At 47.5% G+C, this 25,863-nt stretch overlaps 2 protein-coding genes across 2 annotated transcripts; one reads left to right on the top strand and one right to left on the bottom strand.

Annotated features, from left to right (window-relative positions):
- Positions 1 to 866: 866 nt before the first annotated feature.
- Positions 867 to 1,925, top strand: LOC107105919 (urotensin-2 receptor-like). The gene has a single exon (XM_015405967.1). The coding sequence runs from the start codon at positions 867 to 869 to the stop codon at positions 1,923 to 1,925; it is 1,059 nt and encodes a 352-aa protein (XP_015261453.1).
- Positions 1,926 to 9,068: 7,143 nt separating this feature from the next.
- On the bottom strand, positions 9,069 to 17,866 carry LGALS1 (lectin, galactoside-binding, soluble, 1). The gene is made up of 4 exons (XM_015405976.1): positions 17,773 to 17,866; positions 14,491 to 14,570; positions 10,017 to 10,188; positions 9,069 to 9,290 (listed from the first exon to the last, which is right to left on the bottom strand). The coding sequence occupies exons 1-4, from the start codon at positions 17,776 to 17,778 to the stop codon at positions 9,144 to 9,146; spliced, it is 405 nt and encodes a 134-aa protein (XP_015261462.1). The 5' UTR covers positions 17,779 to 17,866; the 3' UTR covers positions 9,069 to 9,143.
- Between the last annotated feature and the right edge of the window lie 7,997 nt (positions 17,867 to 25,863).

Raw genomic sequence — 25,863 nt, 5'->3', positions numbered from 1 at the left:
CTCCAACAATTTGCATTGGCTAATTTCCATTCTGTGACAGCAGCAGCCGTGTTTACAGCTTCCCACAAATTTGGGAGCTGATCTGAAATGCCTTGTCTTGTTTGCACTCCTTGTTCTTCTGCATTCAATACTCTCTCTCTCTTTCTCTCAGCCATATCAAAGTTGTGGACCTTCTGTTCCTCACTTTATAAGCCTGAACAACAACAAAACAATAGAAAAGGGAGAGGAGGTGAGTAAAGACTGGATGAAGAGAGAAGAGATAGGCAGAAGAAAAATCTGAAAACAGTTAAGTCCTGTGCAATTCCTCAGTGACTAGCTAAGAGTCCAGTAGCTACCACTGAGATCATTGGCGCTTGAGTGTGAAGCCATGAATCAGACACATTCCTCTACTCAGAAACAAATTATATTTCTGGATAGGCAGAGTACTTGTGGGGAGCACAATGACTTTCCTGGGTCTCTCTCAGAGATGAAAAGGGAAGAAGAAGGTGAGGAAGAAATCTGCTCAACTGCTGGAGGAAGATTTTCTTTGTGTGCACAAACCAGCTGCAAATGCCTGAAGACCGAGGAAAGTCAGATAGAGAGCAGAGCATTCCATGATGGCAAAAAGCAGCGAAGACACAACACAATCTAATCTCTGGACTGGGACAGGCGTGCTTCTTCCTGCTTCGCTCAGGATGGGTAAGAGGCATTGATGTTCGTGGCACAGAAAGAGGACTGAGGCATCCTCATGACCTCTGTCATTTCATTTGAGACCCAGGTTGCTTTTTTTACCCATCAGCACTTGTGTTTCCCCAGTTGTTAACCTTCCACTGTGTGATGTGTGTGCCATAGTTCCTCCTAGTATCAGAGCACACCTTGTGTATTCAATGACGGCAGAGCTCATTGAAGAAGCTTCATGGGGCAACTTCTCGGATGATGCCAGGCTTGGAGAGGAAAGTCCTGTCACAGGAGTCTTGGGCACAGTCCTCATCATTATGTTTCTGGTTGGGATGGTAGGGAATATTTATGCACTGGTGGTGGCATTTAGTGGCCTGTCTGGTCGCTCCACTGGATCTTTGTGTGTGTACATAATCAACTTGGCCTTGGCTGACTTACTCTACCTTTCCACCATTCCCTTTGTGGTCTGCACATATTTTGCTCACAACTGGTTCTTTGGGGATTTGGGCTGCAGGATTTTGCTCAGTTTGGACCTGCTCACCATGCATGCTAGCATCTTCTTGCTTACCACCATGAGCTTGGAGCGTTACTGGGCAGTGACTAGGCCGCTGAGGGCCAGATGGGCTGGAAAGAGATACCGCAAGCTTGCCAGTGTAGCTGTATGGCTCCTCTCATTGTTGCTTACTGTACCCATGATGGTTATGATCCAGCAGCGGGAAGGCATCAGCCACAAACATATCTGCTTTCCCACATGGACTCCTGATGCTTTTCGAGTTTACCTCACAATTCTGTTCAGTACAAGCATCCTCGGGCCTGGTCTGGTCTTGGGCATAGTGTATTCCTGCCTTGCCCAGGCCTATTGGACCTCCATGAAAGTCATGCAGCCACGAGTGGTGGGCAGGGTCTTGAAACAGAAACTGTTCTCCAGGATCTTCAGCATCATCGTAGCCTACTGGGCCTGCTTTGTACCATTCTGGGCCTGGCAACTAGCCAAGTTGTACTGGTCTGAGGATTTGGAGATCGGCCCTACTGCTCAGGCTTACCTCAACTTCGGCGTGACCTGCTTGACCTATGGTAACAGCTGTATCAATCCATTCCTTTATACCCTGCTCACCAGGAACTACCATGAGTACATGGCAGCCCGTGGAGGGGAAAGGCAGGGAGGAGGGCAGGTTCTCTTCAGAAGGAGGAAGTATGAAAAGTCCCAAGCAGAAGGCACAAAGGCTATGTGGCTCAAAGGCTATGTTGGCACAAGGAGGAATGTTTAAATGAAGGAGGCAAAGGAAAATAATTAACTCCCAAGACAAATTGTAACCAAGATACAGAAGAGTTCTATGGATACTCAGTGTATTAAATATAATTGTATCCTTAAAGCTGTTTCTTCTCTTATTGAACAGCACCGCAATGATCTCCATTCATTTGGGATTTATTCATGCATTACAGTGTTCAGTTAGTTATCAGCGGACAGCCAGACCATGTGAAACTGTAAGCATGAATCACTATCATGCTCTGCTTTGTACCACTTGACTATGCGGTGTAGAGGTATCATATGAGTTTCATTCCTGTGATCTATGTTTGGGTTCCCCAGGGGTCATTTCGTAGAAAAAGAGGTGCAGGAGCTCATTAGCATAACTCATTAGCATAACTTATTTGCATATGCCACGCCCCCTGGCATCACTAGAAGTGTGTCAGAAGGCAACACCCCCTGCCCAGGCTCCACTGGACTGTTTTGGATTGCTAGCTTTTTGGGGGGGGGAACGTGCAGATATGTCCTCGCAGAGGAGGGAGAGCTTATACCTGAATAAAACTTGGTCTTAAAGGTGCCACTGGACTGTTTTGGTCTGGGGTGTTGGGGAGAGCTCTGCAACTTACCTGGCTGCTTCTTGCTCTGACTGAGGGCTACTGGGACCAGGGGGTGGGGCTTGTTGCATGTGCCCGCCCCCTGGGCTCTTTACTGCCGGAGCTCCGCTCCTGTGCGCTCCTGCAGGAAATGACCCCTGGGGTTCCCCCAGATGGTGCAAACCCTCTAGGAAGAGCCATAGTTTAATGGTAGGGGAATCTCATCCACCCTGTAGATCCCGTCCCCCCTCCCCTGCTATCTGCACTTTCTGTCCTTCTCTTGCTGCTACCACAGCTTCTCCCCTTCCCTTGCTTCCCTCTCTCACTCCAGCCTCCATCTTCCCCCCTTTTTTTGCTCCATTTTTCTTGCCCCCTCAAGCTTTTTTCTTGTCCTGCCTGCCTACCAGCCCACTCCTTCTCCCCCCACAACATAGTAGGGCTGCCAAGTGGGGGCGGAGGGCGGGGAAACCCCAGCTTTGGAGGCCCGATTTCCGCCGCCATGGAATTGGGCCCCGGGGTGAACCCCGGGGCATGCCCCAGATCGTTGGGGGGAAAGCCATATGGTTCCCCCCCCGATGATCTGGGCCACGCCCCCAACGTGCCCTACATCGTGCGTCACTTCCTGTGATGTTCTGGCCGCGCGCGTCCCACGGCAGCTCCCGGAGGGAAGAAACGCTCCCCCGCGGGTGAGTCATGCCGACTTGGCAACCCTACAACCAACCACCACCTTGGCTCAGTGGGAGAGGGGAATACAGGTAAGGTGGCCAACCTCCAGGTGGTGGCTGGAGATCTCCTGGGATTTCAACTGAATTCCAGGCAACAGAGATCAGTTCCCCTGGAGAAAAAGGCTGCTTTGGAGGCTGGATTCCATGGCATTATACCCCTCCCCAAACCCCACCCTCCTCAGGTTCCACCCCCAAAATTGCCAGGAATTTTCCAACCTGGACCTGGCAGCCCTAAATACAGGCTATGGCTAGAGTTGAGCTAGCTCTACTCAGTTCACCTCCGTTTTTATTCTGCCACTGCTTCCCCCACTGCATTCTGGGAATTGTAGTTCCCAGAACATCTGAAATTAACTGAGGGGAGATGACCCCAGGACCATAAGTCCAGAGTCTAAAATTACCTAACTGCACCACTAACAGAGTGCAATTTCTCACCCTTTGGAAGGCCATTGCTCTGTCTCCCTCTTTCTCTCTCTTTCAGGGATGGAGCTGGGGGGCAGGCCCCGCCCTCCCCCTGCTGTTTTCCTCCCATAGCTGCTCTCAAAATGCCAGCTCACTGCTTCCCTTCCATCCTTCTCATAACCCCTTTTAGCAATTACTTTTGGCTGCCCTCCGGCTCTGAGGAATGGACTCCGTTGAAGAGGTGAGAGGGGCCCCCTCCTTGGAGATGCCTATTCCCCGGGCTTTTGAGGAGGTTTGAATACCAGGAATCTTTTAAGGCAGGGAGAGGGAAGGAATTTGGGGCTTGTTATTTTTTTAATCTTTGGTTTTAGCTGGGGATGTTTTAGCTATTATTGTAAGCGGCATTGAACCAAGAGGAAAGGCTCTATATAAATGTTTTGATAAATCATTGTAATTAGAAAATAAGCCTTATCATAAATGTTTTGGAATCTGTCTCAAGTTGCAGCTATTTTATTATAAATATAGGTCTGTTGTGAAATTAGACATTCTACAAGAAGCGGGACCCGCGATACTCCTGGGGGGGAGTATTCCTAAAGGCTTCCAGCCTGCAGAAGCAGCTCTGCAGGTAAGTCATCCCCCACCGGACCCCGGTGGCAAGGCCTGAGCGCCTCACAGCCACAGGGTCCACCGATTCCCCCCCCCGGGCACCAGTGGTGAGGCCTGAGCGCCTCCCAGCCGCCGGGCCCTCCGATCTCCCCCCCCAGGTACCGGTGGTGAGGCTTGAGCGCCTCCCAGCCACCGGGCCCGCCAGCTCTTTTACTTTTGGGGGGATTTAAATATCCTCCGTACAGTTTTAAAAACTTTTTAGATTTTTCTGCACACCTGGGGACTGCCCCAAGTGTGCAGGAAAATCTCTCTGCCCCCCCCCCCGGTGCCCCTGATATGCGGATTTAGATATCCGCACGGAGGGGGCAACTTGGCTATTAGATATACAGATTCAAGGTTGGGTTGGTTTGTTTTTTAAATGATGGCCTGTTTATTAACACACCTTTCTTCGGAAGCCAGGGCAAGGCAGCTGTTGATTGCTGAGGAAATTAATACATCGTACAGAAGGTGGAGACAGTTCCATAGGGACGGCTGCATTAGTCTTTTGCAACAAAAAAGAAAATCTTGCTCAGGCTGAAAGACTTTTTTGTTCTCATACAAGCTTTTGTGGAGGAGTGCCTTCAACAACATATAACTGGGGGGTGGAGAGCAGAGGTCAGGTAGTGGTGATGCTTAGGGTAAGGAAAGAAATGTCTCTGTTTTCATCAGTGATCGGTGGAAGGGTATGAGACCGCCTTTGCTTTTCAGGGTGGGTCATCAACAGTAAGGGAAGGAATGTCTTATATGACTGTAACATGCCTCATTGCCTGACTAGTTCTTGAGGCAAAAACACAAGCAAAGCAAAAGAGAGAAGGGCAGGGAGGCCGCGGTATCCTGTGACTGCTAAGGGGGGGCGTTAAGAGTCATCTCAGTGAGGCCAAGAGGTTCAGTGAGCACAGAAAATCTTTGCCAAAATGCAGCCCACTCACGGCTGTTGTCAGGAGTTGTGCAAAGGCTAAAACAGGTCCACTGGCCTCTAATTTACTTCCAGGTTCAACTCTAGGTATTGGGTTCTTACCTCTAAAGCCCTTCATAACCCTAGAGCAACATACCTGAAGGACTGCTGCTTCCCATATGAATTGCCAACCTCCAGATGGGGGCTGGAGATCCCCCAGAATTCCAACAGATCTTCATAGAATGGAGATCAGTTCCCCTGTTGGAAGATGGCTGCTTTGGAGAGTGGACTCTATAGCATTATACCCTGCTGAGATTCGTTCCTTCTTCACCAAATAGGGATGCCAGCCTCCGGGTGGGACTTGGGGATCCCCTGGAATTACAGCTTGTCTCCAGACTACAGAGGTCAGTTCCCCTGGAGAAAATGGATGCTTTGGAGGGTGGACTCTATGGCACTGCACCCCACTGAGGTCCCTGTCCTCCCCAGGGGATTCCTCCCCAGGCTTCATCCCCGAATGTCCAGGAGTTTGCCAGCCTGGATCTGACAACCCTACTCCTCCATCTACTGCTGGAGGCCAGGGGGGACTTGCAACCCTACCCCCAAACCCTTCTCTCCCCAGGCCCCACCTACAAATCTCTAGGAATTCCCAAACCCTGCTTCCCTTATAGGGTTGCCAGATCTTACCTGGCTGCCAGCGGGAGGGGGGATCCCCTCTCTATCCGGGATCTTTTTGGCATGGGTAGATGTCACCCGGACGTGATGTCATCGTACAGGGTACATTGTGGGGGACATTCTATCATTTGAGGAAAAACGCTGTTTTGAATGATAGAGCGCCCCCCCCCCCCGCGCACCGTGCCCAGCACAATGTCATTGCACCAGGCACATTGGCATGAATGGGGCACTTTGGGGGCGGGGTCCCCCCCACCGGCTGGAACCAGGCCAGCAGATTGGGGCTCCTAAAAACAGGCATATCCCCACCCCTGTTGGGGGAATGGCAACCCTGTTCCCATAGGACTTCAGACTACACACGAGCTAAGGTCTGCATAGCAGTCCATACTTATAGTCCCCCACCCCATCTGGCAGATCTGTGTGGCTTTTGTAAGGCTTCATGCTTTCTCTGTTGTGTCTGTCTTCTAGAATACATTACCAAAGGCAGTTCACATTCGGCCTACACCAATATCTTTTTTGTCAGGCTTAGAAGATGGTTCTGTTCTGCTGGACCCTTTAGTATAATTGAGAATAGACATTTCTGTAGCAGTTCTTATTATGTTTTTTAATCAACTGCCTATTAAAGCTGTATTTTAATGTAGGTCTGTGGAGTAGTATATGTTGCTTTGGAAAGGCAGGATACATATTTTTCAAAATTGGGAACTCGCCATAGAATGCGTTTAAGCTCTTGGTAAGTTGGCCATTTCCCTGGAGAGGAAAATCTTATCACACTTCTTCACCTAAGCAGAAATGCGTAGAAGAAAACAGTGATAGAGGGGACCAGACTTTCATATGGTTCACCATAGAACACCAGGCTAAGTTACCAGTGGGCAAGAAGGCCACGCAAATTCCCCCATACAACATGTGGCAGGGTGAGAATACTGATGACCATTTACCAAGTCCAAAGCCCTCATCACACATTTCAAAATGTATTAGCTCCATGCGTGGTGATGGAACGGAAGCCTACCTCTGCTCCCCCAACCTTCATGCATTGATCCAAAGGCATGAATAGGTTGATGCTTGCATATAGTGCATGTATGTAGGTGACAGAGTACCTCGTAAAAGGCAATATCCCCATTTATATAGACAGTGCTTGGGCATGTACAGTTTTAAAATCATAAGCGCTATTCAGACTTCTGACTCAACATGTTGGGGACACCAGGTGTCAACTCTGCTACTGTGCATAACCTACATATTTTTTTAAGTGTCAGCCGAGCTCAAGTAGTAATAACTTACCTCAGTGTTTTCAGAATACCTTGGTTTGTATCATCTGCACTTGACCAGGAAAGCAGAAGGGTGGTAAAGTTAGTTGTCTTCCAGGTAATCGCAGTTGCAGAGGAATATGTAGAGGCCACAGTATACAAGGTACTTTTTTGAGCAATTAAACCACATTTTTGGGTGAGGTTTCAGTGCCTTGTATTACTTAGGGCCGCAGGCCACACTCCTCTTACTTCCTTGCCTGTTACTAGGCTAGTCCAAATCCTTTTTGAAATGTTTCAACTTCCGCAATCAAACAAAAACCAAACCCAAAAGCAAAACTTTATACTAAAGCCACAGTTAAGTGTTATCAGTCTAATTTATGAAGCCAAGTTTTGCTTTATACATCAGTCTAAGCACTCATTGCTTGCTACTATCTCAGGCTGAAAATGGGCTCTTTATATGGGATGGTAGAAATGCTGCAAATGGCAGGGTTTCCAGGCCCTCCTTTTCATCACCCCAGCCCACTAACTTGATCGGAAAAAGCCAATCAAGATGAAAAGCTTCCAGACTCAAAGGAGCTACTTGCCTTGAAACAAGACATACAGGACTCTGTTGTAGAGGGTCCTGCATACTGAAGACAGTACGCAAAGCCTTCTGGGTTGTTTTCTTTATTCATTTCCAATAAAATAATACTAGCACACTGATATTATCATTGAGCAGAAAGCCCAGGGCAGGCATTGAGCTCTTACCTCAGCTGTAAATGGGTGAAGTAGCCTTAGGCATGGGGTTGGATCCAAACTAAATCTGGAAATTCCAACTGCCTTTCCCCACATCCCGCAGCAGCAGCCATTCATAGAGATGAGTGGAAGGCAGCAAAGTTCCATTCTGCCATTAGAAAATTTAGTCTGCATCCAACCCATTGTCACATCTGCCACAGGGGTATGGTATCAGGCTACACTACTGGTCTGTTGTAAGAATTAGCAAAGTCATGGGGAGGTGCTTCAGTGTGCTACCTAAATGACAATTAAAGGTAAAGGTAAAGGTTCCCTTGCTTGAAAGCCAGTCGAATCCGACTCTAGGGTTGCGGTGCTCATCTACGTTTCAAAGCCGAAGAGCCAGCGCTGTCTGAAGACGTTTCCGTGGTCATGTGGCTGGCATGACTAAACACCAAGGCGCACGGAACGCTGTTTCCTTCCCACCGAAGTGGTACCTATTTATCTACTTGCAATTTCTTGCTTTCGAACTGCTAGGTTGGCAGGAGCTGGAACTAGAGATGGGAGCTCACTCCGTCATGCGGCACACTCGGGTCTCGAACTGCTGAACTGACCTTCCACAGCCTGCAGTTCAGCGTCTTAACCACTTGAGCCACCACAGCTCCTAAAATGACAATTAGGGACTCCCAAATTTATGCCCTTAGCCAGAGTAGGATGACCAGATCCAAGGAGGGGGACAGTCCTGCCATGCCTTGAATAGGCACATGACCAAATTGATTCTGTCAGGGGAGACTTATGTAAACTCTGTAGCACTATGACATGGTGAGTAACACCATCTTCTAGAAAATATTAGAGGTAGAGAAACCAATGACACCTCCTGTATTTCCAGTATCAGGCAGATTGTGCATTCCAAGTGCCCATGAGGTACCAGTAGGTACAGAAGTAGCTTTGGAAACCTGTTGACCATGTCTACTGAAGCCTCAGAACATTGGCTGAGCAGGACATCCTGTGGTTAGGAATGGTCTTCGGCTTTAATTCTCATCTCCCAGAACAGGCCAGAATATGTACGCCTACATATTTAGTCAGACTGCAGTGTCAGGATTAGACAGCACAAAAGCTGATGTTTTTAGCACTCTCACAGCCTTTGCCCCCTGGTTTGCCTTGTCCCTCCCTCATATGTCCTGCTAACACTTAGGCCACACCCCTGTAACCAACCATTACTTGTATCCACAGAGATGTGGGGTCTCTCAAAACCACAGCAGGAAAGACTAAAGACATTACACCAGGTAAGACCAGAATGCAGCTGAGTTTATTTTTCTGCCTTGTGAAGCAAGAAAAGCAACTAGGAGAGGACCAAGACAGTTAAATAAGCGAGATGCCCTTGAATGCGATGTCGCCGTCGACACAGATATATTCGATGCCTTCATGGCCGGAGCTGTTGGGGAACTTGAACTGAGTGTTGTCGGGCAGCGTAACAGTCAACTCTTTTTTGTCATGAGAGAAAATGATCTAAAACAAACAAAGTGTTCATCATAAGAGATTATCCTCCATTTGAAATCCCAGTTCCTTTCAAGCTTTCTAGAAGGTTCAAACTAAATGCAATGCTGGGGGAAGAGTGCTTAGTGGTAGGAATTTGCACATGCACAGTGGCTCATTTGAAATGGGTGATTATCCCTGTAAAGTAGCTACATGTGCCCAAGAGCTGCTCTGATGGGGCAAATGCCAGCCCACAGGGATTTTCCCAGTCCGAAAAAGGTGTGGGAAGGAAGGTTTAAATCCTCCTTCCCCTTGTGCCATGGTTCCAGTCTTAATCAGGCCCCTAAACTCAATTTTTGGAGAAAAAAGACCAGGAGCTCTGTTCACAGACTTCCCCTGTGTCACATCTGTTTGACTTCCCCATGTTGGAATTTGAACTCATGTCTTTGATTCTAACCAGACTCTAGTCTTCCAGATAGGAATTCAATACCAGCAATATTTCCCTCACACACTTAGGACTCCTTCATCCTTCCCAAAGATGTGTTCATTGTGCCTACTCATCCTCAGAGGTAGCAAAAAAAGGGGCCCATGATATACCAGTGCTGTCCTTACTGGAACACCCATCTGAAAACGGAACTGTTTTTCCACTCCAGAGCAGGGTCCATGGGAAATCATGGCTTCCAATTTTGACTAGATGTTCAGAGTGTATCATTTCTGAGCTCATCCACCCAACTCAAGCTGGACCATTTCAAGCCTCACCTCTGCAGTGGTGCCCTCCTGGAAGGGAAAACTGCTCTCCCTGTGTTCTTTCCCCCACTGGGCACCGCTCTTGCTGTTGCATACGATGGTCCTCACGTCGCCGTGAGCATCAAAACGTGAGTTGAAGTGCATCATGATTTCATCCTCTTTTTTGCCCAGATTAATTACGAAACTGAGAGACAGAGGAGAAGAGGTTATTGCAAAGCCCTCCTCGTGCTTTGGAGACTTCTCGGCAATACGACACACTCTTGGGCCTCTTCGGGCTGGCCAGCTCAAACACTCCCAGACTCCAGAATCTCTGTCTGAAGAGGGCGTTGGCATCAATATTTCACTTCAGGCACTCCTGAACAGATGGCACCAAATACAGATTTGGAAGCCTGAAGAGACACACGCCTCTGGGGATGTGATGAAGAAGGAGCAGATGGGGGTGGGGAGATAAAGCATCTCCATGTTTCCCTGCTCCGAATAACTATCCAGGGCCCCGTTCACACGGCAGATTTGCCGCAAGATAGCCACGGGTGGTGGGCAGATTATCCGTGCGCGATCACACCCCAACATCTGGGAAGTGGAGCGCACCCGTGGCCAATCTGTGGCTTATCGCCGAAGACACGCGATAAAAAAGTAGTACCTCCAAAGTACTGGCAAACGGTTTGCCACGGGATGCCTCCGGATGCCCGCGGTGTGATCGCACTGGCGCACAGCTTTCTCCTCCGGCCCCTCATTTACGCGCCGGCTCCGAGGGGAGGACCCGTGGTGTGCCGCCGGCGCATCTGATCGTATAATCGTGGATCAAACTGTGCCGGGGCAATTTGCCACACCTCCCCCCGGCGATATCCGGCTCATGTGACTGGGGCCCTGGTGCCTTTAAGAGATTCCCGTAGCTGAAGATGCCTGGACTGAACTGGAGGCCTTCCGCACATTACCAAGCCAGAACCACTCCAAGAATAATTAACTTTGCCCATAGTAATGTTTATATCAGAAGGGGACTCAGTCCTAGCAAGTTCTAGCTTTGACTCGACAAATCTGAAAGTTTTCAGTCTGCCTGGAGTGTCCTGCATATTTCTTACAAGATGGCACCATTTATATTTCTTAAGGATATTTTAAAGTCTGCAAGGATTTAGCAGTAAAATGCAACAGTTGTGCAAGAGTTCAAAAGCAGAGAGGTTTGGAATCCTACAAAAGGATAGAATTCTCTATCAAGCACAGAGACTCTCTTGGGCTTTCATTCAAAAAGGGACCCCTCGGATGCGTGTGAAGGGCCATCAAGTCACAGCTGTCTGATGGTGACCGCAGCAAAGGGGCTTTCAAGGCAAGTGAGAAGCAGCAGTGGTTTGCCATGGCCTTCCCCTGCAGAGTCCGCTGTGGAGGTCTAAAGAGACCTTGGCTTTCCCTGTAACAGAAGCAGGATCAGCCATACAAAGCTTCCAGTGCCATCCTACGCAGTTACACTTCAGTGGACTCAGAAAAGATGGCACTGTCGCAAGGGGGACTTCCCTGGCTTAGGACTGCTTCAGACATTACAGTTCAACAGGAATGCAGTGCAGCACTGCAGAAGCCTAAAATAGCAAAGTGAAATTGGTCTGTGCCAACTAGTGCATGTCTTTTATATTGTACATGAGAGAAATAACACCCAGGGGTCTTTTCGTAGAAAAAGAGCTAGGGGAACTCATTAGTATAACTCATTAGCATATGCCACACCCCCTGACATCACCGGAAGTGTGTCATAAGGCCACACACCCCGCCCCCAACGGTCCCGGCTGCCAGCGGCGGCCTTGCAGCTCCACTGCCGAGCCCCATGAGGGGCCCGGCGGTGGACCTGCAAGGCCGGCGGGAGTGCAAGGAAACCCCCGCGAAGGCCCTCCCTGGCCCCAGGCATGCAGGGGTGGGGAGAGGCAGGGAGGAAGCAACTTACCCTCCCTCTTCTCTTGCCTCCTCCTGGCTGAATGAGGGCCGGAAGCGGGGCGGCCGGAAGCAGGGGGTGGGGCTTTGTCATAAGCCCCGCCCCCCGTACCTCACCCGGGTGAACTGCGATCCCCCGCGATCCCCCCCCGAAATGACCTCTGATAACACCCCTTAAACTTACACAGTGCAGGTCTGAAAACACATATGCATTAACTGTAGCATTTAAAACAGGTCTTGAAAGTGCCTTGCCCCTTTCTAGAGTAGCCACTGCTTTTTCAAGCTGCAGACCCATGCACGGCCTATTAAGGCTGTTTCCAGCCCTCAAGAACCGTCTGCTGCCTCTTTCTGCCTTCACATTTCTTACCAAGCATGTTTCCCAGGGAAGCTCCCTGTTCGCAAAAACTGGCTTGGAAGAGTATTTCATCTCTAAAGAGCCCTCCCTACCTCAAGGCTTCATCAGGTAGTCAGGAGCCAAGGAACTTCTGAGAATTAAAGGAAAGTTTAAGTGATGTTATCAGGGAGAAGGGGAAGAGCTGGGGCATGTTTATCTTTGAGATTATCGGTTCCCATTGTAGGAGCCAAGTTTCCTCTACTGGGCCAAAAGCCCCCCTCTCTCTCGAATGCCCAACCACAGATCTTTGACAAGGATAATTAGCACAGGCAGAATTTCATCACACACACACACCCCACACACACCTTTCCCTCTTTCTCTTGAATTTAGGTGAAGATTTCTAGCAGCACTTGGACAGTTTCCGAATTTTGCTGCTGCAACACGTTCCCTGTCTGTGGCACATGAAATGCAGAAGCACCTTGTGCTACTGGCTTTTGACAAGAGGATCCATCTTCCAAGAGAACTGTTCTATCAGGTCTTTGACTATACCTTTACTACAACTCCTCCCCCCTCAGGCTGCCTTTGCGGCAAGCCACATCTCTCCCACCATCTGCACAGTTTTATCACAAACTACTGCTGATTAAACTGCATGTCCAACAGGCAAGCTCTTTTGGAAGGTTCATCTTCCTGTCCCAATTCAGAAATAGCACAGTTAAGCCCAAAGTAACATTAGTCCAGCTATCTAGTTCTGAACACGGTCAAAGGAGATGGGCTTTTTCTCCTTTAAGGGACAACTCCATCAAGATCAGATACTCTTCCAAGGCAGTTTTGAGAAAAGGGAACTTCCCCGGGACACATCCTTGGTAAAATGATGGGAGGACTTTTAAAAGGTTTTTGAAATGCTGGTTAAGAGCTGGCAAGTCTAAAATGGGTGAAAGGAAGCAAGCGGAAACCACAAGTGGAGAAAAGAGCAGGTGCGTGCAGCTTCATCTTACAGTGTGCATTTTTCCTGATGCTACGCAAGCTAGGAGATGGTATAATGTGTATAACAGTGTGCTAACAGAGGGAAAAAACTATTAGAACAGACTATTATAGTGGCAAGGAAGGGGGGGGGGAGAAGACAGTCTGGCTGGAAATGAAACTGCTGTCTCCAACAGCTGTTTCTATTTAGTCTCTTGGCAGAAGATGCAAATCTTTGTTACAGTGTGACTCACTGGAAAATGCTTGCGTGGGTGGGGATTAACCTCCAGCAATGGCTCTTCTCCATCAAAAGAGAGAGGCGGGGGAAGAAGAGAAACTGGCTCTTTTATACTCCATGGCAAGAATCATTTTACCCCCATCACCCAGGATATATCTACAGACTTAGGGGGCAACTTACGCAAGGCACAGGAGGATCTAGAAAATCCGCTTCTCACCACCAATGCTACTTTTGTGTCTAAAAGGGGAGTGATCCAGATCTAAAAATACCACTTCCAAAGCTGCTGTCTATCCCATGGGGGAGTACATATGGTGCCTACAACATCCCCTCCCAGAAGACAAATAGCAGCTTGGGTGGAAATATATCAGAAAAATTATATGACTGAAGGATCCCCCTCTACAGGGCTGCCCCTCCAGCTTTCTCATATCACGGTTGCTTTCAATGCCCCCTCTAAGCTGTGGAGTCTGGTGAGCAAAAATTCTGCTTTGTGAGCTGCTGGCATTAAAGTTGTGAGTGAATGATTTGGCTACTGCATAAATTAGTTTCTTCTGGAGCCATCCTTCCCAAGCAAAGACAAAAATGTGTGAGCCGGAGGCTAAAAAGCTGTGAGCTAGCTCACACTAACTCACCTTAGAGGGAACCCTGGTTGCTTTGGATTTTTTAAAAAGAGAGAAAATGTCTAGTGTAACTCTTCAACTAGTTTCAGGTGAGGTAGCTGTGTTGGTCTGAAGCAACAGAACAAAGTTTGAGTCCAGTGGCACCTTTAAGACCAACAAAGTTTAATTTTGGGTGCATGCATATGAAAGCTTATACCCAGAATTAAACTTTGTTAAAGATGCCACTGGACTCAAACTTTGTTTTCTTAAACTAGTGTAATACTCATTCCCTATTTCCAGGGAAACTTGAAAATGGTAACTCAGTGAGGAGGGGCTTAACAGAGACCCCCACGGTGCTCTGTGGGGAAACCATCATGACAAGTGAACACAGGATAAAACTGTGACAAGTTTTCAGCACAGATCCATCTCCTCCAATGCTCAGTTTACCTCTTAGCTCCGGTTGGAATGTCTCCTTTCACAGCAATACGCTGCCCAGGGGCAACACGGATGTTGGTGCAAGTAATTCCCTAGAGAAGGAATCCAGAGATGGGTTACTGGCTGTTCTCTTAAGAAAGAGATGAATGTAACAACCGGAATCTCATCATATTACACATAACTGCGCTTTCAGCTTCTTACCATCTTCCTGCTCTAATTCAACACAAGACCATCTTATTAGCCACAGGATGTTTAAACAAACTTGGATACATAATGCTAAATGTCAAAGCAGAATATCATTGAAAGCAAATGCAAGAAGTGGGCAAATGAGTCATCCATAGCCAAGGAGTCTTGCCACACCCTAAAGATTAAAGATGCATGAAATTAATCAGGATACACTTTTTAAGTTTAGCAGCTAAACATGACTTAAACTTTAGCGATGGGAAGTCCCAGTGCCAAGATCACTCTCTTATTACTACCCAAGGTCAATTTGCAAAAAACCTATTTTTTATACTTCTGAAGGGTATAAGAAGAAGAAGAGATTGGATTTATACCCCGCCCTTCACTCAGAGTCTCAGAGCAGCTTACAAACTCCTTCCCTTCCCCTCCCCACAACAGACACCCTGTGAGGTAGGTGGGGCTGAGAGAGCTCTGACAGAAACTGCCCTTTCAATGACAGCTCTTGCCCAAGGTCATCCAGCAGCTGCGAGTGGAGGAGTGGGGAATCAAACCCGGTTCTCCCAGATTAGAGTCCGTGCACTTAACCACTACACCAAACTGGCTCTTACTTAAGTATTACTTAAGTATTATTTAGATCCTAGCCTGCATTAGAATTTCAAGGCTGCTTCCATGTGGAGGTTTTACTGCAGTTTAGCATTCAAACTGGAGCAAATTCCCCACCCCCCTAAAAAAAATTCACGTGATGTCGTCTCCTAACCATCCACTTTGTGGGTTTGAGGACATCTTTTTTTGAAAGATCACAATCAAAAAATCTGTGCCTGCCATATTGATGGGAAAGGGCAGAGTTTTTAAATATCAAACCTATACTGGCATCATTTTCCTTCCCTTAACCACCTTCCAGCCACTATTCTCCTCTAGAGTTTTTTCATGTTGTTAAAAAAGGGCAAATTTACTATAATAATATTATAACAATATGTTAACACGATCTACTAGTTCCTTTGAATTCTCAGCTTTCATTTTAAAAAAAAAATTCTAACCCTTTTCATTGTGAACTATAAGGGGAAAGGTGTACTCCTTATATCTGCAAAGATCCTTGCTTTTTTACAAAAAACTTGAAAAATTGAATAGATGGTTGTAACATTACTGTACTGTAGGGATCTACCAACTGCTGGCTTTTAAAAAAAAAGCTTTAAAAGACGCTACAGTGGCTGGGGGCAGGGAGTGGCTATCATGTGAGGGAGGAGCAGAGGCAAGGTTAGTGCAGGAGAAACTGCCATATGGACGTTCCACTGCTACTGCCAATGCCTCCAGCATCATTCCAGTCAAGTGAGTCTGGAGCAAAGATATTCAGCTCCTCAAAGGCACACAAGAGCATTGCCACAGGTTTACATTTGGCAAGTGTTGCATGCAAAGTACTGTCACCTGTGTGAACAAAAAAGAAGCTATGCAAGATTAATGTGATAACAGGATTATCTATCCCCTTAACTATCTTGTTGCACTTATTCTGGACAGAGAAATAAGCTCTTTCCCCGCCCTTCCAATTCATATTTATGGGTGGAGTGGGGACTCTAGAAGCTGGGAAAAGTAGCTTTTCCAGATTAGCACCAAAAACAATGATGTAAATTTAAGTAGGTGGTATTAGCGAGGGCAAGACAATGAGGGAGATCAAGCAGTAATCAAATTGTGAGTAAGGAAAATAAAAGGGATACTGGCATTTATTCTGCATAAATGGAACAGATTTTAACAGACCCTCAAGGAGATCTTCATGACTCCTCCACGATTCTTGTCTCTTCCCTGCTTGCGGCTCTCCTGGGCTCCAGGATTAAGCCTCCTCTTGGGGAGCACTCAGCTCTCCCCGCGTGCAGAGCAGCAAGTCCATGAGCAGCACACTGCTTCCATGTGCCACGCAAGGTGAGGGATACAGTTTCCCACCACTTGGAACGGCAGCTGCCTCAATCTCTTCTAAGCCCCCTCCTTTTATCAGAGCCACCATTCCACGTGGCTCTTGATCGCATGAGTCCCACCATCACCTTTGGGTGGTCAAAAGGGGCTACTTTCGCTTTTCTGCCACTAGAGAAGTTGGTAGGAGACAGGCCAGTGCTTTGCAAGAAGGAAAATGATGCTTACATGACTGTGGAAATCAAGCACAGCTTGCTCAGCAAGCTATTCCCAGCCTCAGTTCCCTATCAGTGAAATGGGAACAAAGACCTACCTCGCTGGGCTGTTTTGAGGCTCAAGATCAGATTTTGCACGGTGTTTGGCATGTGTGTGAAATGACAGGTGGCAATTCCTTGTTACAATTGTGTATTCCCCTGCCCCTTAACAGCAGCCAGACAGAAATTCAGCAGGGGGAGTTTCCCATCTCTGCAGCCAGAAGAGCTCCCCCTGTTCAGTTCCATCCTCAGGATGCTGTTAGTGAGCATTAACAAAACTGTAAGAAGAGAAGTTATTGACTTCCCTTCCCCATAATGAAGAGCAATCAATCTTTTAATACAGTTTCCCATCACAGGGCTAAACTTAGCATCTCCTCTGGCATAAACTGTTCTGAACCACACCCAGATGCCTCCTCATGCACCTCTTTGAAATCCTCATTACACCCATCAGGTGCCAATGAGAGCTTCAAATTTCAGGATTTATGATAGCCCTGGGCTCTCTGCAAGCTCCTGTAAATGGGATTAGAGAGTCTGGTCACAGGATGCTCAGGCTGAGCCAGAAGCTGTTTCAGCAGCTTCCTCTGTCAGCTGCGTGGATCAAAAAGGCTGGCAGGCTGAGCGCCAGGAGACAATGCATGAAAACTGAAGCATGTCTAAGCAGAACACTCCATCAGATACAAGAGAGACAGCCAGGGAAAGCCCACTGCTACGAATGGTTCTCCTGGAGACATCTCCATGCTACTCCTGCTGTAATGACAAAGTCTTAGCAGGACACACAGTCTGCTTAATTTTACAGCCTGCACCCAATTGCACTTCAAAACTGTCAGCACAACTTTTGAAAAGTACACTGCCTGTCTCCCTCCAACCCTCTTTCCCATTTCTGCAGAGATTCAGGTGCAAGGAAGGCACTCAGATACCACCGGTGTGTTTGGAAATCCCCCCACCAGCATCCCAGACTCACGGGCATGGTGCTGATCTTCTAGCTGTGGGCTGCAACTGCTCTCTGGGGTCCTGCAGGCAGAAGCGGGACCGGAGGTGCCACTCCCTTGCCTTTAAATAGGCAAGCATCTGATGAGTCACACCTTCCTCCAGCCAATCAAAATGCAGTCATGGGAAATGGGTGGGAAGGGGGCCTGGCAGAAAGATCAAGGCAGCAATTTGTGGGGGAGGTGGCCTAGTCTGGCCTCTCCTTTGGGATGCTGAAGCTTGCCTTCAGTTAGGTCGCCAGGCAATCACTGGAAGAGCACGTCCTGCTCAGCCTGGTAGTGACGAGGCCAATGGAAAATAGTTTTACAGTGAGAGGATTTTATTGTCCAAGATTCCCCCCCCCCCCCCGAACTTAAACATAGTACTTGGCAGGCAAGATCTTTGGCCCCTTTGTTTAGAGGGGAAAAAATAAGCCTCGAACTACAGCTAGATGTACCAGAGCCAAAAGATGCAGAGATATTTGAATAATGGCTCTTATAAAAGGGGGGGAGGGAGAAAACTGCATTGCTGAGGCCTTCTACAGGGGCTATTTAAGACATTATCAAGACAGAATTCAAATGCACAAGCCAATTTAAGACCAATTTATCTAAAAACGAATGGCAGGCATTTGTTAACATCACATATTATCTTATCATACTGTAACCCCGCTGTCCCTGCCAGAGATTTTAATCCTCAGTCTTTCCTTCTGTCACATTACCTCCTGTGATAGTGGGAGGTGATGGGGTGGATGGGAGTGGATTGGTCCCTGTACGCAATGCGCTGGACCTCTTGCAGCATTGCAGAGTCCAGAGGTTCGCTTCCGCAAGAGAACTGGTTTTCCACATAGTGGGTTTGATCTCGTTTGACATCCAAACTGGAGTAGAAGGGTTTTTTTGTTTTTGGAGCATCTACACAACCTTATCCTCTAATCATCCACTTTTTGGGTTTTCCTCTGCTTTGCAGCAATCTTTCCCAAACCTAGTTTATCTGATCTTTTGGGAAACATCATTGTCAAAATGTTTTTGCCCACAACATGAACTGGAAAGTATGCATTTTTTGGAAGGTTCCATCCACATTGGCAACATTTTCCTCCCCCCCATTTTAAAAATTATATACTTTCTGTGATTCAAGTAACACAAAATAGTTTATAATTTCAGATTCCTCCTCTCAGTCAAGTGGCTTCCAGTGCAGCTAACAAAAATAATATACCACTGAAGCACATAAAATGCAACTTCTTACAAATAACATACCAATTCAAAATTAAAGTTAATAACCAATCGTCAGTGCAGGGGATAGTCTAGCAGAATAACAGCTTTAGATCAGTTAATCCAAGGAGGAAGAGGAGAAAGAAAGAAGGGAAAACAAAGAAAAAGCTTTAACTTGACGCTTGAAACTCTGTAAACTTAGCACAAGGGAAATGGCTGTTGGGAGGGAGTTCCACAATAAAGGTGCCACTACAGAAAGGGCCCTGTTCTTGGTAACCACCTTCCTTGTCTCTGACAGTACTTAAAGGACCATCATATAGAGGATGGTGTGGAGTTATTTTCTGTTGCCCCGGAAGGTCGGACCAGAACCAACGGGCTGAAATTAAATCAGAAGAGTTTTTGGCTAAACATTAGAAAGAACTTCCTAACAGCTAGAAGCGGTTCCTCAGTGGAACAGGCTTCCTTGGGAAGTGGTGGGCTCTCCTTCTTTGGAGGTTTTCAAACAGAGGCTAGGTGGCCATCTGACAGCAATGCTGATTCTGTGAACTTAGGCAGATCACGAGAAGGGAGGGCAGGAAGGGTTGCATCAGTGATTAGTTCTCGTGGCCCTTTCTTACATGCCCAGGGAAATGCCGATTGCCTGATATAGAATGTATCTCAGTAATCTAATCTGGGAATGTTCATACAAAGCATGGGGATCCATGGCCAGATGCTGCCTATCCAGGAATAGCCACGGCTGCCACACCCACCAAAGTTGGACAAAGACACTATGACTCACAGAGAAGGTCTGAGCCTCCCTTGCAGTAGGAAAGGGTACTCTTGCTCTTTTCTGCTGTTACAGACAGACTAACATGGCTACCCGTCTGGAGCCTCCCTTGGTACTCATGGAACTAATAGTACATGTGCAGTGTAGGCAGACTCCTAGATTCACAGCTGGCAATATTATCACTCAGAAGCACATCAGTCTTGTCTAGACTGGGTTTCAGCTTATTGGACTTCATCCAGCCTACTCCTTCCTCCAGACATCAGTTTGGAACATCCACTGAATTGTCTGATAGCTGGAGAGAAGCAATGAAGCTGAGTGCATCAGCATATTGATGACACTGCCCTCCACATCTCCTGAAGAACTCTGCCAGGAGTTTCAAGCAGATGCTGAACAGAGCAGGAACAAGATGGAACCCTGCAGGACTCACAGTATAAGTGCCTGGGGTCCAAGAAGATGTCCCACAGGCACCAGCTTCTGTTAGCAGTCACACATCAAGCTAACATGTATTGAATCAGATCACTGATCCATCAAGGTTGCCCCAGTTCCCATCCACAGTGGCTCCCAATTTGCTTCAGGGCCCAATTCAAGGTGCTGGTATCGACCTTTAAAAACTCTGTATGTCTCGGGCCATCATACCTTAAGGGCTGCCTTCTCCAGAGGTCATTTCGGGGGGAATCGCGGGGGATCGCAGTCCCCCCGGGTGAGGTACGGGGGCGGGGCACATGACGAAGCCCCGCCCCCTGCTTCCAGCCGCCCCGCTTCCGGCCCTCATTCAGCCAGGAGGAGGCAGGAGAAGAGGGAGGGTAAGTTGCTTCCTCCCTGCCTCTCCCCACCCCTGCCTGCCTGGGGCCAGGGAGGTCCTTCGCGGGGCTTCCTTGCACTCCCACCGGCCTTGCAGGTCCACCGCTGGGCCCCTCATGGGGCTCGGCAGTGGAGCTGCAAGGCCGCCGCTGGCGGCCGGGACCATTGGGGGCAGGGGGTGTGGCCACTTCCGGTAGTGTCAGGGGGTGTGGCCTTATGACACACTTCCGGTGATGTCAGGGGGTATGGCATATGCTAATGAGTTATGCTAATGAGTTCCCCTAGCTCTTTTTCTACGAAACGACCCCTGCCCTTCTCCCATATGAACCTACCCATCCACTCCAGACATCTTCGAAGGCCCTGCTTCAGGTGCCCCAGCCATCTGAGTCTAGGCAGGTGGTAACCCAAGAAAGGGCCTTCTCAGTTGTGGCACCAAAACTTTGGAACTCCCTCCCCAGGGGGATTTGTCTGTCTTTCTCTTATTATTGTCGTCCACCAGTGAGTGAACACTTTTTCCCTTCTGTTTGGAGCACTCCCAATAACTGTTATTGGCCCCTTCCCTGTTTTTTGCTGTTATGTGCAGTTACATGTTTTTATTGAATTATTGTATATGCACTTTATCTTGAATGTTTTGAATGCTGAAATGTTTAAATGGCTGATTTCCCCCCCCCCCGAACTTGCACACAACATTGTCATGCAGGTTTCCCCAAGTCTCACTGTATTTCCCCCCAAATATGCTATAGCACAATCTTTCTGGAAATATTATACTCTATGTGGGCATGGGATGCAATGAACATGAAGTTGAGCGGACTCCGGAGGGTGGCAGAGGACAGGAGGGCCTGGCATGATGTGGTCCGTGGGGTTGCGAAGAGTCTGACTCAACTGTGCAACAGAACAACAACAAAAACTGGGTATGGTCACTGTACGGATAGGAAGGTGCAGATTTTTGGACCTCTCCACTACATTGGTGCTATTTCCCCTAAATACCCCTTGCACCTCCCACCTCCCCCCACAGGTATTTTGCTGACTTTTTAAAAAATCAGTAGTTGCAATACTACTATAATGCTAAAACACTCTAGTGACATAGCTACTACCAATTTTTTAGAAAGTGGACAAAATTCTGCTGGTGGTGTGTGTGTGTGTGTGTGGGGACTGGTAGGCATGAGAGGATATGAAAGAAAACATGGAGAATCCACCGTGTGGATACTCCATTGCCACTGTGAATACCTCTTCATTTGCAGCAGGAACAATTGCACAGTGGAGAATTATCCTGGTGTGGAAGCAGCTTTTGTGAACAGTAATGATGGTAACTAGACCACAGGCTAAACCGAATGCACCCTAATCGGAAACACAATCATCCTACTTCCTTTTCCTGCTTCTTCATGCACAGTCTTATATCTATCATGTTCTAAAAGAAATAACCCCATTTTACAGCAGATGCACACTGACTCTCCTCCACCACACAGAAGCACCTTTGCAAATCCGTTCAGAGCAGACAGAAGCAGATATATGCCAGCATCCTTTTTCACTCTTTGATGAGTGCACTCATTTGCAAACTCTCCCTCTCAGGCAGTCAGCAGAATTCTTTTGGAGATGGGAGAGGCCGTCTCAGTGACTAATGAAAGGCACTCTATACATATTAAGGGCCACCACCTACCCTGTAATCAGATACAGACTAGTGATTAACAAGCAGGACACTCTGTATGTGCTCAGTATAAATGAATAATTTCAGTTTGTAATGTCATAATATTGATAACTCAGTTTTCCCAGTCATTATATCCCAGTCAAGATGATCGTCCATAAAAGCAATTAAGTTAATACTATTTGCCCGCACAGATTCTCTCCTTCCTGCTCTTAGCCAAGTGTAGTCTTCTTACAGTGCAAGCCATGTTATTCAACAGGGCTTGTGTGTGAGTGTGTGTGAGTGTGTGTGTGAAGCACTGACATGCCAACCCTATGAATTAATGTCTTCCTAAACATCATATCATTAACAGCCATTCTCAGATCTTGCACACTGAGGGTTGTAGCTTCCTTGATCCACCTCATGTTGGGTCTTCCTCTTTTCCTGCTGCCTCCAACTTTTCCTAGCACTATTGTCATTTCCAGTGGCTTACTCCCAGATAAGTGTGTATAAAAACTGCAACTGGAGTCTGCCCCGTTCACTTCAGTCCTGCAAGAGCGGTAGGGGAAGAAAAAAAACAGCATGCTGCTGGGGGATCGCACTGGCCGTCCTCCCAGAAAGCAAAATAGTTCAATGTAAGTGCATTTTTTCATGAACCAATCTAGAGGCTCACAAAATCCATCTTTGAAAGCTACCATTATTTGCAGTAGTCATGTATGGCTGCGAGAGTTGGACTATAAGGGAGGCCGATCGCCGAAGAATAGATTATTTTGAACTATGGTGCTGGAGAAGACTCTTGAGAGTCCCTTGGACTGCAAGAAGGTCAAATCAGTCAATCCTAAAAGAAATCAACCCTGACTGTTCCCTGGAAGGCCAGATAATGAAAATGAAGCTCAAATACTTTGGCCACCAAATGAGAAGGGAGCACTCACTGGAGAAGACCCTAAAGCTGGGAAAGATCGAAGGTCAAAGAAGACGGGGACGGCAAAGGATGAGATGGTTAGACAGTGTCATCGATGCAACGAACATGAAATTGAGCAAACCTCAGAGGACGGCGGAAAACAGGAGGGCCTGGCGAGATCTTGTCCATGGGGTCGCGAAGAGTCGGACTCGACTGTGCGACTGAACAACAACAAAAATTATTTGCAGAAAGAAGTTGTTTACAGCCACGTTGGTCCAAAAGCAAAACCCCAGGACTGAGATTGGCATGATTGGCCTTGGCAGGCTTTGAACTGTTGCAGCATCCCTCCTGCCGTAGCCTAGCCAGGAAGCGCCTTGAAGAAACCCATCAAGTCCCCACTTTACAAGCTTCCAAGGTAGATCGTGACGGTGTTACAAGCAACTTACACACACAGCCCACAGAAAAACTGCTTGTATCGTTGATGGTACGGCAGCAGTTCAGAGTGTCAAGTTTAAATTATTGTAAAACATTTGGTGGTTTAGCTGTTCTCCATTCCATTGTTAAAAATCTGTCTCACCATATGATGGGATTTCTCAGACCAGGGTTGCCATAATGACAGTCAAAAATAATTTGTTGGGTCAAGGAGAATGAGAGGAAAGAAAGAGCAGGAGTCATTCCTTCACTGGGCTACTCTTCTGCCAATATAGAAGAAGAAGAAGAAGAGATTGGATTTATACCCCACCCTTCACTACCCAAAGGTGTCTCAGAGCAGCTTACAAACTCCTTTCTCTCCTCCTCCCCACAACAGACACCCTGTGAGGTAGGCGGGGCTGAGAGAGCTCTTGACAGAAACTGCTCTTTTTCAAGGACAGCTCTTATCAGAACTATGGCTTGCCCAAGGTCATCCAAGCAGGTGCAAGTGGAGGAGAGGGGAATCAAACCCGGTTATCCCAGATTAGAGTCCATGCACTTAACCACTTCACCAAACTGGCTCTGAGATAAGGCATTTCTAGTGGAAATGGCTTATCTCAGTCAGTACATAAAATCTCCACTGACCAAAATGTAGCTTCTAATGGGCACTGTTTCCTCTGGGGGTTGTGGTAGGTGTTGGATTTATCAAGCAACCTGTTTCTATTTCAACAGGGACCACCACAGAGCTTATGGATGTGTGTGTTTGCGTGACAGATATTGGCCCACATTCAGCAAGAAATTCAGGTTCATAATAAGATCCATTGCTTGGACTCCACCTACTGATGCGATAATGTTGAGGCTGCAATTGCCCCTAGTGTTTTGGCAAATTTGGTTTGTGGTTTTGACCTGATTAAGGAAAACATCAATGCTATCAACTATTTCATGAAACATCTAACAACATGGGGAACTGTCAGTTCCTACCACAGTCAGATCTTTCTGCCTATTGCTTTATTCAGTAAAAATTAAAGTTTTCCTCTCTCTGTCTCTCTGATTTTCTGCCAAATGTTGCCCCAAGTACATGCCTGTGCATACACAGACTTGGGATCCCATTCCAAAGTTGGGAGGTGCATTGGTAAAGACCACACAGGTATACCTCCTGGGCATCCCAGGCATCGCCACACTGTCTCCAACTGAAACACAATCCTTTTCAGCAGAATGTCTTAAGAACCAACCTGTCGGTCCAGAGTTGGAGGCATGCTTTTTTACCCTCTTCACCATCTCACTCCATTTGCCAGGCAACCATAGTATTCATCTGTATGAAATTCAGTACTTTGAGAGTTAACAATGATGACTAGTCACGCAAGTCCATTTGAGTTCTATGATGAATGCACATCAGGGTCGGTCTGGTAAGTTTAAAGGCCCAGGAGGGACCAGCCAAGCTGAATTGCCCCTGTAGAACTACTGGCCAGCACTACAGAAGCTGCGCAGCTCAGACCTAGCCACAGGAAATGGGTGTCAGCTTACCTGTCGCCTGCCCCACATTTGCCTGGCAGCCCCCAGGAGCTTTTGGGGAGGTGAGCATAGAGCTACGCATCAACGCCACTTCCAGAATTGCTGTCACTGCACCAAGTGACGCTCTAGCAATTCCCCCAGTTTCTATGGTAAATACTTGATTCAGTGAAGTCCAGGGATCATTTCGTAGAAAAAGAGGTGCAGGAGCTCATTAGCATAACTTATTTGCATATGCCACACCCCCTGACATCACCAGAAGTGTGTCAGAAGGCAACACCCACCGCTCAGGCTCCACTGGACTGTTTTGGATTGCTAGCTATTGGGGGGGGGGGGTGCAGATCTGTCCTCGCAGAGGAGGGAGAGCTCGTACCTGAATAAAACTTGGTCTTAAAGATGCCACTGGACTGTTTTGGGCCGGGGGGAGCTCTGCAACTTACCTGGCTGCTTCTTGCTCTGACTGAGGGCTGCTGAGAGCAGGGGGTGGGGCTTGTTGCATGTGCCCGCCCCCTGGGCTCTTTACTGCTGGAGCTCCACTCCTGTGGGTTCCTGCAGGAAATGACCCCTGGTGAAGTCACATCTGGGTTTTACCTGGAAGTAATATTGATGCGTCACATGGTGGAAATTTTCTTATGTTTTTTTAACTCAAAGCTTTGCTTGTACTGATATGGTGGCTAGATGTTCGACTTCGGTGCCATGAAAAGACCACATGGCAAATCTGACAAAACACTTTCCCCAGTCTATGGAACCCATAAAACACTGACCTGAATAAAACAGCTCTGGTTACGATGGCTTTGATTCTGTGTCCCCCCCCCCCCCTTACAAAATCTCATTTCCATCAGAAAGGCAGAATTTATACAACCAAATAGACA

The sequence above is a fragment of the Gekko japonicus genome, unplaced genomic scaffold (genome assembly GCF_001447785.1).
Source record: "Gekko japonicus isolate JY-2015 unplaced genomic scaffold, Gekko_japonicus_V1.1 scaffold385, whole genome shotgun sequence".
Taxonomy (NCBI): Eukaryota; Metazoa; Chordata; class Lepidosauria; order Squamata; family Gekkonidae; genus Gekko; species Gekko japonicus.
This window is presented reverse-complemented; position numbering and strand designations above follow the sequence as displayed.